A 14063-nucleotide genomic window follows, 5' to 3' on the forward strand; every position below is an offset into this window, starting at 1 on the left:
TCAATGTACTCCAAATAAGTATTGGGGAGATCAGTGTGAAACAACTTCATGTTTCTCCATCATGTCAAATTCAACCAACCCAAAACCATGTTCTGGAAATGGAAATTGTGTTTCATTTGACAATTGTTCTTGTGTCACTGGATCTGGCGTTCCCAACTACCACTTCGCTGGTGTAACATTCCTTTATTTGGTTCATTCGGGCTACGTCTCAGTGTTTTTGTTACATTAGCTTTTTGTTGTTCGCCCAGCAAAAGCTGCTTTGTCTTTGTTGAAGGACAAAGGCTTCTGCTGGAGCTATAATGAATAATAAAACGACTTGAGGTATGTTGTTGTGATTAGAAAAATACGGTGTAATTGTGGTCGGAAGAAATAAATAGGTGAACAATTTTAAACGTGTTCCAATTTTTGGACGAACTTTTTTTGTGATGAAAAATGCTTGACATTTTATTGCATGTCTTGAGACGAAGCCACCACCTGGCTCAGCTGGGAATACGAAACGAGGTTTTTTGTTTTCTTTGCAAATACGTAAAAAGGAGGTGACAACAACTGATAATTTCCAACAATCACAGCAATTTGTTTTTGATAAAGCTTGGTGCTGGTTGTTGATGAAAATTGTCCAATTAATTTAAATTTGAATGGATCCGTCTGATTTGGTGCCACAAATATTTTAAATGAGTTAATTGGTTCAGAATGTCGAGATGCATTTTCATTGTTCTCATTGAAATTGCGAACCTCTACGGTTGCATTGCTCAAAGAAATATGATTAGTCTTAATTTCAAATTCTACGGGCTTTTTAAGCAAAAATGCCGCAATATGATTTTGAGCATGAATTAATGAGTCGTGTGTTTGAATAATGGTAAAACTGATGTCGTCGGTTAATGTAAGTCGTTCTGTTAAGTTTGGCAAAACTTCACTTGTTTCAATATGGAAAACAGGAAGTGAAATGTTGTAGTAATTGGAAATGCTTGTCTCCATGAAATCGGTGGCAAATCCGGCCCTATAGTCATGTCTTGACTGATGGTATGATTGACGGATGGAGTTGACACGATGTTGTAAACATCGCAATTGTAAGTCTTTCGCACAAATTAAATCTTGATCTGTAAAACTATAAGAAATGGATGTCACGCTTTCTCTAGCTTGCTTTCTTTCATTATTAAAGTCAACAAATTGTTTTTCAGTCATTCTCATCAAAATTTGTTGGTTAATTTGACTAGGGGCATCACAATATTTCCTCTTTCTATCGTTATTGTATGAAAGATATACACATTCTTTTTTCACTAATTTGATTTTCATGTTTGAGTAACTTCTATGATAGTCCAATACTGTGGTTCTTTTTGAATAATCACGTGACTCTCCGAAAAATCCTTCAAGAGAACGTGTTCCCAATAAAGACAAATCAAAAACTGCATCTTGTGGAATAATTCTGATCAATTTCTGAATTGTTTTGATGTTATGGATAATGATGTTTTTTGTGAGGGTTCCGGATAATGTAAAATTATTATTCTTATTGGAAATAATGACGTCTTGGAAAACGGTATCCCACTCATTCAAATAGTCCAAATTTTCCTTAAGAACTTGCAACACTTCGTGCAAATTGTGTGAAGATGTTCCATCATGATTTTTGTCATCGTAAACATGAAATAAATCATGTATCGCTTTTAAGTACTTATAGAATCCTAAATATCGATAGTTGGTTCTCTCGTTCAATAATCGTAATTTTTCAAGTAACTGTAAATTGCATACATCACGTAATACATCCTCAGATTGATCATCATATTTGATAAACGAGCTCCGTTTAACTATTTTACACCACTCTAAAGGTTGTTGTCTATATATTTCATCGAGTGTGTTCAATTCAAATCGTTGTAAAATAGAACAAGAAATTTTGGTGACAGCTATGTCTTGATTGCTAAAATTTGCCACACACACTTTACCAATGTTAGTATGAAGGGTTTCACTCAACAACGTAACACTTAATTCGTTGTCATTGCTGCTATGATAGAAAGAAATGCCTCCAGAGTTAAAATTCCGTGGTTCTTTTTCTTTCCATTCAAATGAAATTGTGTCTTTGTCATTCACTATGAAGGAAAGTGGTATGTTGGTCGCTTGTGTTCTTTGAATAACAATTTTCATCAAATGGCAACCGTTTCCGTTGTCGTTGGAAGAAATACAAGCAGAGGAATGGCGTGCAATTTGAAGGTTTGGAGCACCTACTTTAGTGGCAACCGGATATAATTTTGGTCTCCCATTAATTGCATTCCTCATGTTTTTGCAATGGTGACTGTAGCAAAAATGATGTAGTTCATTTGGGCTCGATGTGAAATATTTGTAATTAGCAGACCCTGCATCTGACACAGTACAGACGATGTTTCGAGTATATGTGTCACGAAATTCAGAAATCGTGTCTCTAATGGTTTGTTCAGTTTCAGTAGTGCATACTTTGAAGTTTCCAGGAATTCGAACTTCACCGTTAATACTGCAATATAAAGTTTGAACAATTTTTTCAGCTAAAAAACCCTTGGGTGGAAAATTCGGACTCTGAGCTAGTGCAGTACAATCACTAATCTTCAATGGACCTTCATTGGCACCGTATACAAGCCCAAGCTTGGTATTGATTCCTAAATGCGGTGTTACATCTACTGCATCAATTTGAACAAGACCAAAATTTTGATTTTCAATAACCTTCATTTTTTCTACTAGCTTATCAAAGTCATCTTTGTCTAGTTTAGTATTCCCTTCTCCATATGATGCGGTGTGAAAATGATGGTCGAGTGTGGATGAACAAGGTAGGACTAAGTTACATCTTTCAGAAGAGGGTTCAAATTCTTGTCCTCGTTTCAACCCTCTCGCCAATGCTTCATACGCATTGTATCCCATGATAACCAATAAATCTTGAGCAAAACAAAGAACAGATGGGCTCCATCTATGGCCTCTACTGTCTTTGCAAATTAATTGTGAAAAAGCATCACGAAGATATGTGAAAAAGAAAGTTCGAGGTACTAATTTGCGACTACCTAACACCTGAAAAAACAATTTTTTCAATTCTTGAATATCCTCATCAAATATATCACATTCCGAATAATAACTATCATCATCGTTATTTTGTGATTTAAAATCAGCATGGTCTACAAAATTATGAGAGATGGTGTCGGACTTGGTATTTACAATTGATGAGTGTGTTGGAATAAATTTGTTGTTAATTAGTTGTTGCAGCATGTAATACGGTGCTGTTTGTTCTTTTGTTGAATATGACAACGTGATGTAGTCTTCAGCAAAACCATGATCCAGGATTTTATGTAATTCAATAACGCCGACATTTTTTTCTGGTTCGAGTAATTTCATGATGGTTGAACTAGAATAACGTTGTGACGTTGTTGAGGTTTGAGGTGGGTCTTCGCAAGCTGTACTTGTTTTGGAGTGTTTACGTTTTTGACGAATTCGCATCAGCTCGTCATGACACTCTTTCAATTTCAAATAGCCTTGAAAATGTAGTTTGTTGATCCATTCTGATGTTAACTCTTGATTTTGTCTTTGATTTTGAAATTTTGGGTCAGAGTAAATGTTATAGATAGCACTATCCTCGTCCGGGTCAATGCAATCAGTAACATATTGTGCAATCTTTGTTGAATTGTCAACCTGGAATTTGCAACAGTATAGAACAAATGGGACTCGTTTGTTGTGTGTGATGAGGTATGAGAAATATAGTTCGAGATGGCGATGGATGGTATTAAAATCCTTGCGATGAAATCCACATTGATCAATAATATCTTCTATTAAATGTTCGACATTAATATATTGATGGACTGCGAATAGCATTGTTTTGATGGCAACATGATATTCCGGTCTCAACAGACCGACAAAGGCGTTTCGTTCATGTTTTAACATTTTTATTGAAAAAACCTCCAGCAAACACCAGAACAAAACTTCGACAGCCTGCTCGACCTTTTTTAAAATGGTTAGGATTCTAAAAAATAAAGTGCTTTCCAAATGCTATTGTAACACTATTTCTGGGAGTTGGGAACGCCAGCACTGGATACTCTGGGGAGCAGTGTCAATATTTTAGTTGCAATGGAATTCCATCAAATTCATCCGCCGTCTGTTCTTCGAACGGTAACTGTTTCACTCCAAACAATTGCACATGCTTTGATGGTTATTCAGGCTCAGATTGCCAATTCTATCAGTGCTTCAACATTTCCCATAATAGCAGTCATGTATGCTCGGGACATGGTTTATGTACACAACCAAATGAATGTCAGTGTACTCCAAATAAGTATTGGGGAGATCAGTGTGAAACAACTTCATGCTTCTCCATCATTTCCAATTCTACTAATCCAAAACCATGTTCTGGCAACGGAAATTGTGTTTCATTTGACAATTGTTCCTGTGTCACTGGATACTCTGGGGAGAAGTGTCAATATTTTAGTTGCAATGGAATTCCATCAAATTCAACTTCTGTATGCTCTTCTAACGGTAACTGTTTCACTCCAAACAATTGCACATGCTTTGATGGTTATTCAGGCTCAGATTGCCAATTCTATCAGTGCTTCAACATTTCCCATAATAGCAGTCATGTATGCTCAGGGCATGGTTCTTGTACAAGATCAAATCAATGTCAATGTACTCCAAATAAGTATTGGGGAGAACAATGTGAAACAACGTCATGCTTCTCCATCATGTCTAATTCTACTAATCCAAAGCCATGTTCTGGAAATGGGCTCTGTGTGTCATTTGACAATTGTTCATGCTTTGGTGGTTATGAAGGTTTAGATTGCTCTGTAAACTCGAACTCTATTTCCTTAACAGTTGAAAACGCGCCGTACTATATTTCGAGCAGAAACAGGACCATTGAAATTGAAGGTCATGTCATCAACGTTAACACGAGTGAAATATTGAATGAAACCATTGTCTTCAATATTCATTGCCTTAATTGTACTGACGAAAGTAGTACCGTCTTCAAAGTAGTACATAACAAAGGATTGAAGACGTTTGATTTCTCGCTGTTTAACATTACTACAGCTGGAAGATATTTACTTATCATGAATGCATCGCTTTTCGACAACAATTCGCCGTACAGATATTGGAAACAAAGAACTGTCAATTTTTTCGTCACATATATTGGTGATACTGAGCTAGTGATGCACGGACTACCACATGCATTGGTCACAAACATCCAGCAGTCATTTCAAGTCGTCATTTCAGCTGTTAAATTTCCTCAACGATCCGAAGAAATTCCAAACAGCTACCTTGGGACAAGCACATTGATGAATAATGCTTCCAACCTTGTGTCTTTTTCTATAGAGCTCAAAGACACATCTTCCAGTAACAACACTCTGTGTTGGACCTCTGGAAAAACCTATGCTTCAGGAACTCTTGTAGAAGGAGGTTCATTCACCACTTCCGTGCTTTCGCCAGTTGTCTCATTACAATGCAATTTTCTTCACACAGTAACTTCAGCATCGCGAGTCTCGTTGAATGTCGTACTCACTAATGACAAAAATCCAACCGATGCTGTACAGTTTAGTTATGAAATACCAATGCTCAGCTTTAATTTTCCACTGGTACGAAATAGTACCATCATTAGTCCTAAACATGGCGTTGCCCTTGACACGTTGTTTTCAGTTTCTCTGATAGATGTGACTATTTTACATAGTGTTCCTGCCTCTCTTTTTCCATTGGAGTTTGCTTTTGGATTTGTTTTGGAAGATTCCAAGCAAAAGATAAGACTGACCCCTTTTTCACAACATTACAACAATGTCAATTTTGCTCTTCCATTCACTTTTTATCAGAAACCAGCACTAAAGGAACAGTTAGACATTTTACTTTTCATTCGAGACGTCTTTTCAAATGAATATTCTCAAACCATTGGACAAGTAGAGATTTACCCCAACACAAACGCAGACAGCCTTACTGAAAAAGTGAAACTTAACAAGAATTTGGCATTGGCTGCCACCTATGATCGCTCTCTTCTCGCTTCTCAACAATCTAGCAACACGTCTATCGACATGACTCTTTCTGCTGTTCAACAGTTAACTCTCACAGCACTTGATAAGGACTATTCACAATCACTGCAGGCCTTGTCACTTCTTTCGGAGCAGTCCTTTGTGGAACAGCTCATTGCTTCAGCACTGACAGAAAAGGTTGGTCAGTTCCTGAGCGAAATGAAACAACTCTATATCAGAGAAAAGAGGCAATTCGGTTTTGTCCAAAAAACGGTAGACACTGATTTACAGTCTTCTCTTGAACTCACATCCAATATCATGAAACGTGGACTTTCCATGAACGAAATTGCTGAACTATGCCAAAAGATCTCAACCATTGCTCAAATAAGAGAAAATCCAACACTGCTTCATTCCAATTCTTCCAGTGTTCCAACAGTGAGACATTTATTTTCTGAACAAGTGAACATTACAGTCATGAGCTTTGTACAAGACGTGTCTCTTCAAAATTATTCAAAGAACGCATTCTTACAAGATGTTGAATTTAATACTCGATACATTCTCTCAAAATATGACGGTTTCTCTCAAGAAATGGGAATCAAGAAGGTTTCTTTCACAAAGAGTGTGAAAACACACAAAGAGGATACAAATCAACTCATTTCATCTGTAAAGGATTTTTCCTTCTCAAAGAATATCCAAGAACTTGCATTACAGGATTTAGAAGAACCTTTAATCTTGTCATTTAACATTCAGAATCAAAGTTTAGATCTTGGAAGCAACATTTCAAAACTATCTTGTCGCTACTGGAATGAAACGACACAATCTTGGAATACGAATGGATGTGAGGTGTTGAGAGTGGTGAACGAAACTCGTGAAGTATTGTGCTCGTGCAATCACACCACCATGTTCTCTGTCTTTATGCAGTACGACAACTCTTCGTTGCAAGGAGAACCAAATCGACAACAATTCTTGTCAACATTATTTATTGGACAAGTGACTGTTGGAGTTTTTTACTTTCTAGCTTCAGTAATTATATTGATTTGTTTATTCCTATTTCGTACTAAACAGCCCATCAAGAGTCGATTGTTTACACCATTTGTTGGAATGGTAAGCTTGATGATTCAAAGCATTTTGATTTCCATGACTCAAAAAGGAGTACTTTTATCTTTGACACAAGAAAATTTTACACAATCAAGTGTTACACATTGGGAAGGTTCATTGCAAAGTGCTAATATTCTTGGTAATGTGGCCATGATTATTTCTAATACCTTATCCATTACTGCGATTGTGTTTTATTTAGTTCAAGTCCTGAGATTTCAATTTTTGAAATACTTTTATCATAAAATGATGATGAACAATCATGTGAAGAATGGAGAGAAATCAAACACCAATGACATCACTACTCCACAACAATTTGGTCAGCTTCCACCCATTCAAAAGATGATCAAGCAAGTGGCATCAAAATCCCTTTCTACCACAGTATTAGTCATTTGTTTACTATTGAATTTGGGTTATTGGACGTTGTTTGTGATTTTAGTAAGGTCTGAAGCAATTTCTCCTACAGCATACACCTTTGTGGTCTCCATTTCATACACTGCATTCGTTTTATTGTGTGGACTTTTAATTACAGGAGTTGCTGCAAGCGATTTTATCTATTCCTTTATACTCTCCATGATTCAGAGACATGGGCCAGAACAACAACCAGCAACGCATCTCTCCAATGTTGGAAATTCCAAGTCTGTTGTAGCTCCACCAGAAAAGATTTCCGGAACGTCTAAAAAAGTGGTTCAATGGCTTCATGTGAAACCACTTCGAGATTGGTTTGCAGATTTGGATGCTCCTCTTTATTTCAGAGGAGAAATGATATTATTCATGTTATGTTACACTTTCCTGATTTGCAACCAATTAACAGGTCTCTATACCTTGATGAACAAGGATGCTCCGTCACAACAGGCAGTAATGACCTTTGATGTGATTTCGTTTGTATTTGAAATCTTATATGTCGCCACCTATATTCTAGTGTTTGGAGGCTTTTCTTTGCTTATTTTGGCTTTTAACACATTGAAACCAATACTTTCAAGAAGAACGAAGAAGCAAGGATCTGTTACAGATAATCAGACACAAGACGAGACAGAACTTCAAACTCTCTTAAATAGCAAGGAAGGAAGAGAGTTAATGGAAGAATTTTGTGAAAAGGAATTCTCGTTAGAGAACATGTTCATGTACAAGGACCTGACGCAGTTTAAAACCGATTGCAAGTCAAATTCAATCAGCTCTATACATTCATTTATGAACAACATTCATTCCAATTACATTGCTTCAGGATCTCCAAAAGAAGTGAATATTTCCTCTGCTTGTAGAAAAGAAGTTCTCAAAGTGTTCAAAGACATTCAAAATACATCTTCACAAGAATTGAAAGAAGTCAAGAATATTCAACACACACACCCTCAAGACATGACTGCGTTTGAGCAGTGTATTAATCATCTCACTGAAGAAATTCTGTTAAATCTTGGAGACACATTCTCAAGATTGGCCACTACGCCACGATATTCTCAATTTTGTGCTGTGATGAATAATAAGGAAGAAATGATGAAGCAAGTTAATCTCTTGTGAGACTTTGGTTGGGATTGCTATTGATCGAATAATGGGTCTCTGATTAAGGTTACACCATAAAGAAGGCTTTGGTAAGGTTGTGGTGGACCGATCCAAAAACCAGTGTGAATAGTAGCATTTGATAACGCTTCAACAACCATAACATATTTGGACCAAATTTAAAGAAATGAAAATTATGTGATAATAATAAATAATAAATTAAGGTGATAATTGTTTAATCTTAGTAGTGCTTCACTTATTTAACTATTATACATGTCAAATTTACAACTTTTGAGATTTCCAATTCACGTTTTCAATAATGGTAGCAGTAGCAGCACCATGACCAATACACATGGTTTGCAATCCATAACGCTTACCAGATCTTTCCAATTCGTTGACAAGCTTGGTCATTAAAATAGCGCCAGTAGCTCCCTAATTTAGGTTAACATAACAATACCAATTGCATGAAGTGAGCAATACATGTCATGTTGAAAATTGAATGTTCATATTGTAACCAATGATTGTCAATAACTTACCAATGGATGTCCATGAGCAATAGCACCACCATTTGGATTCAACTTGGAATCTGGAACGTTGAAAGTCTTCTTCCATGACAACACAACACTGGCAAATGCTTCGTTCACTTCAAAAACGTCAATGTCAGAAATTGACAAACCAGACTTCTCCAAAACCTTTCTAGTGGCTGGAATGACACCATCTAACATCATCACTGGATCACAACCAACAACAACTCTACTAACAATACGAGCACGAGGCTTGAGACCCAATTGTTTGGCCTTTTCGCCAGAGCAAAGCAAGACAGCAGCAGCACCATCGGAAATTTGACTGGCATTGGCAGCAGAAATCACACCATCACGTTTAAATACTGGCTTCAATTGTGACATCTTTTCAACATCCACTGGATAACGAATACCTTCGTCGGTCTTCAACCAGAATTCCTTGTCACCTTTGGTAACCTTAATTGGTAAAATTTGTGAATTAAAAACTCCCTTCTTGGTTGCTTCAAATGCCTTTCTGTGAGAGTCAACAGAAAATTCATCAATTTCCTTCTTTGAAATCTTGTAGTGCTCTGCAATCAATTCCGCACTAACACCTTGATGGAGCAATTTATGAGGGAATGGAGCAAACTTTGGTTCCTTTGGAGTCGTTGAAACTTGGAACAATTCAGGATCGCAATCGCTTCCCATAGGAACGACAGACATCATTTCAACACCACAAGCAACCACCATTTCCATATCTCCCGAAGCAATTGCTTGAGCAGCGAAGTGTACAGCTTGTTGTGAGCTACCACACATACGATTGAGTTGAACACCTGGAACAGTGACAGGATATCCAGCTTTCAAGAGAGCCAAACGAGGAATGTTAGCACCTTGTTCTTTGACTGGAGTGACTACTCCGCATACAACATCTGTGGAAAATGTCAAATGACAATTCAACAAAATCATTTAATGTTGCAGGTGAGCATTGGTTGTTGTATTTCAATAAATTTTAAAAGCATCATCATCATCATTGGATTACAAAGAATGTATCTATGAAATAGTCATCTTTCAAAACACATACCTTCAACTTCAGCCTTATTTACGTTATTTCTCGAAGTAACATTATCCAAAACCAATGATAACAAAGTAACAGGATGAATTCCATTCAATGATCCTGAGCTTCTTCCCAATCCAATAGGAGTTCTTACGCAATCTACAATATAAACATCACGTCCACATGAGGAACCAGCAGTTTCATTCATGCTCAACATTTTCCGATAATGATAAATAACGATTTTGAGGAGAAATTAAAATTTGATGATGAGGCTGATGATTGTTGTTCGCCGACGACCGAAAAAAAACGACTCTCAGAGATGGGTTGGGATTTTTTTTTTGTTACTTTTTCATCGCGACGATCATGAACGAACGGCAGGATTGGGAGAATTCGAAATTTTCCTTCAATCTCCTGTTGTAAACCTGCGATCATCAAAATCAATGATGGATGTGAAAAGGAAACCAAAGACAATGGTTTTGAACAAAATTTTAAATAGGTTTTGTGTACATTGTTTTTTCAAAAAAGTAGAGAATGTGAAATGGCCTTAGTGAATCTCAAGTAATGTTCATCCTCAATATCAGATTAATTAGTAGTAATTGAAGATGCTGAATCTGAGGTATCTGTACTCTCTTCATTTTCTCGTTCCATCATAAATCTCGAAAATGTGTCATCCAAAATCATTCCTTTCACGACCACTTCCAACTTGTCAAATAAATCCAATTGTCCATAACCGCTTGCAATTCTCTTATATTCTGTCTCGAGAATTTTCTGAGAAACATTGAGTGGTTGAGGTGAATTTGGTAATAAATGTCTTCGAACGATTTCCTTTTGAAGAACTGCTCGTTCCTTAGATTTTGAAATGGTCTTGTATTGTTCAACCATTTCCAGGAAGAGGAAATTTTCAGAGCTTCTTTCCTTAATAGTGAATTCTTTGAATTTGTGTCTCAATTCCTTATCAGCCATGACTTTATCAAATTTGGCGACTTTTTGAATTTCCATTAATTTTTCTTGTTGCATGGACAACATGTTCTTCAATTCGGCTTGTTCTGACAAATTCTTCATGACAATGATGAAGGCATCACCAATCACTCCTTCTCTGACCGTCATTTTCGTTTTGTTGACACTCACATGTACAGGATATTTGCTTCCAAGATCTGAGTACAGTGTGGTTTCAAAGGCTTCTCCACCACGAGAAAGAATATCCAATTTTTCTAATAATTCTTGAAGTGTTGAGAAGTTAGTAATGTACTCATTGATGACATGATTTTCAAAAGGTGTTGATTTCATGGAGTGTGGCGATTGAGGTTTTTTCTTTAAAATTTTGTTTTCAAACGATGAATTAATGTTAATAATTAATCCCTGTGGATGTTCATGTCGTAATTATCATGGATGGGTGAAATTAAAATAATATTATATTTATATTAATAATAGTAATTTTCAATCAAGCAATGAACTCAAAGCATGTACTTACCGATGAGCATTCCACGGTCACCACAAAATCTGTAATGCTATTCAAAATGCATCGACTCTTTTCCTCCTCAATGGCAGTTCTTTCCAAAATATTTTGCATCATCATATTGTCATTGGCAAGTTTCGATTGTGACACTTCCAACGCTACCAACATTCCATTAATATCCGCCGAAAGATCTCCCAATTCATCAGAACTCACATTCACAAGTCTTCGAGAGAGATCATTTTCATTGGTCACACTTCTCACAAAACGTCCAATTTTTAACACTCTTCTCAATACTACAAATTCCACAAATACCAACACTGCAGCAGCCATGATAATGACCAACGCTAAAATAGCAACGGCTGTATAAAGGAAAGAAAACCATCCCAATGAATAAACCTCTCTGGAAATGTCTGTTCGAATGACCAATGCTTGTTGTCCACTCCAATCATTGACAAGCTTGAAAGCAGAAAATCGTGTCGAACCACTTTCAGAAGGAGTATAGCATTGTCTCTTTTTAGAATCATCATAAATCACTCCAGGAAACATGGCAAATGGAGCCTCAATCGTCCATGCATCTTTGGTGGAAATGGTCGATGCATTTTGTGTAGATAAATAATCTTTCAATTCTCTTGTCGAGTCAAATCCCATACATTTCCTTAATACTTCCAAATCAGTGGAATCTCTCAAATCAAAGAATGTATTACATTGTTGATTTCTTCGAGCCAGATCAGACATAATATTGGCCGTGATATATCTAGCAAAAATCATCAAACCATTCGTTGCTGAATTGTCCGTAGGTTGAATGGGTTGAGCTGCGACCATGATGATATTCGTATGATTGGTATTTTCTGGCAATAAATCAGAAGTAATTGGAGAAATTCCACTCTGTTGCATTAATTGAGTAATGGTGAGTGAGGGAGTGATCAATGTTTCTTGCCGCTTTTCTGGAATGTTCACATCGATGAAAAAACTTGCATCCAATTGTGTCAATTCACTCGGAAATGCACTCAATTTCACACCTCCAAAACAATTCACACCTCGAAAGAAGGTTTGATTTGGAAAATACATCATGACATAATGCATATTCACTCTCTTCATATAACTACATGAAAAGTATTCATCAAGAAGATTATCTGCTTGAGAGGGACTTTGTGCTTCCAGAATGTTATACACTTCATCCCAAGCTGCATATTCGTAGAGTTTGTTGAATAGTACGTCATAATCGTCGTGGAGCGCTTTGGAAAGTTTTTTCACTGATTCTTCGCCGAATCCTCTTTCAACATTGCGGAATGAAAATTCAAAGGAGAGAGATAGACCTAGAGCACATAGACAGACAATGACTGTTGTTGTAGCAACAAGGAGTCATGAATGACAGGATCATGAAGGTTTTAGAGATTGGTCATCGGTGTAGTAATGGTCACATGTCAAGCGACATGTCAAATTTAGAAATTATATTCATCATGATGATCATCAAATTGATTCCAATAACCAACACGTCGACGTGACCATTATTGTGTGTCAATATTGAAACAACAATTGTTATAATCATTTCATTAAAAAAGTGTAACAACAAAACACTAACTTACTCATCGATGTCATCAACAAAGCCGTAGTGGTCTTCAATCGCAATCCAAACCAACTTTGAATTTTCAACCACACACCCGTCAACCCATCCACTCCTTTTTCATGATTCAAGATGGGTTCTTGTTGTTGTTGTTGAGTAAATAGGACTTCACCACCCATGATTGTACTTCCGAGTTTGGGAGAATCGAATCCTGCTGTGCTTTGTGAACCAGTCGAAGAGTCATGGTTGTTGTTGTTTCCATTCACAAATCCAGTCCATGTTTTATTGTAATAGGAGGGTTTTCGAGGAGAAGTTGTCGTATTCATTTCGAACATGTTGATGATGAGTATGACTTGTTTGATGAATATTATATAAATTGTTGTGTGTAAAATGAAGTGTTAGATGGGAAATGACAGAAACGTTTGGGAGACGAACAAAACATATACTAGTAATTCTCCAATGATCAAGTCGGTTGTTGCTGCTGTTGTTTGATGAATAGCACAATAGAGACAATCACGCAAGAGAGCTCTGTAGCAGAACACTATGGGTGACTTGAACTCGTGTTTGTTTTTAATGAGATGTGGTGACACTCACTCGAGTGCTTCGTCGGTTATTGCCAGAAGGAAGGGCTTATTGGCTAGATTTGACAAGTGGAGCGAATTTTGTGCGGACTCGAATGTAAAAATGTTGACGACGACGGAGGGAACTCTCCATGTTTGAGGTGTAAACAATCAGCGCGAGAAAATGAAATTATCATGGGAAGGTATCGTGCCATGAATATTGCTGCACTGAAGAAGTGAACAGTATTGCCATTTCTCAGTGATACAATCGCGTGATGAGGTTTCTTCATAGTTGGTGGTGTGAATTCAGATGCAAGATCATCGTATATTGTACAATAATTGTTAATCCACAAAAAGAGCATGTCAACTATTCTTTAAAATGGAACATTCCAATGTATGTC

The 14063-nt window shown here is 36.9% G+C and overlaps 4 protein-coding genes across 4 annotated transcripts; 1 reads left to right on the plus strand and 3 right to left on the minus strand.

The window, feature by feature from the left end:
• Positions 1-444: 444 nt before the first annotated feature.
• Positions 445-3885, minus strand: C9374_005646 (uncharacterized protein; the record flags this gene model as incomplete). The annotated part of the gene is made up of 1 exon (XM_044695419.1): positions 445-3885. One exon carries the CDS (start codon positions 3883-3885, stop codon positions 445-447), a length of 3441 nt encoding a protein of 1146 aa, XP_044547533.1.
• Positions 3886-4673: 788 nt separating this feature from the next.
• C9374_005647 (uncharacterized protein) lies at positions 4674-8549 on the plus strand (the record flags this gene model as incomplete). The annotated part of the gene is made up of 1 exon (XM_044695420.1): positions 4674-8549. One exon carries the CDS (start codon positions 4674-4676, stop codon positions 8547-8549), a length of 3876 nt encoding a protein of 1291 aa, XP_044547534.1.
• A 261-nt stretch (positions 8550-8810) lies between these two features.
• C9374_005648 (uncharacterized protein) lies at positions 8811-10299 on the minus strand (the record flags this gene model as incomplete). Its single annotated transcript, XM_044695421.1, has 3 exons — positions 8811-8960; positions 9065-9957; positions 10110-10299. 3 exons carry the CDS (start codon positions 10297-10299, stop codon positions 8811-8813), a joined length of 1233 nt encoding a protein of 410 aa, XP_044547535.1.
• A 365-nt stretch (positions 10300-10664) lies between these two features.
• On the minus strand, positions 10665-13437 carry C9374_005649 (uncharacterized protein; the record flags this gene model as incomplete). Its single annotated transcript, XM_044695422.1, has 3 exons — positions 10665-11441; positions 11554-12878; positions 13125-13437. The coding sequence occupies 3 exons, from the start codon at positions 13435-13437 to the stop codon at positions 10665-10667; spliced, it is 2415 nt and encodes an 804-aa protein (XP_044547536.1).
• Positions 13438-14063: the final 626 nt, after the last annotated feature.

Source organism: Naegleria lovaniensis, assembly GCF_003324165.1.
Source record: "Naegleria lovaniensis strain ATCC 30569 chromosome Unknown tig025, whole genome shotgun sequence".
Taxonomy (NCBI): domain Eukaryota; phylum Heterolobosea; class Eutetramitea; order Acrasida; family Naegleriidae; genus Naegleria; species Naegleria lovaniensis.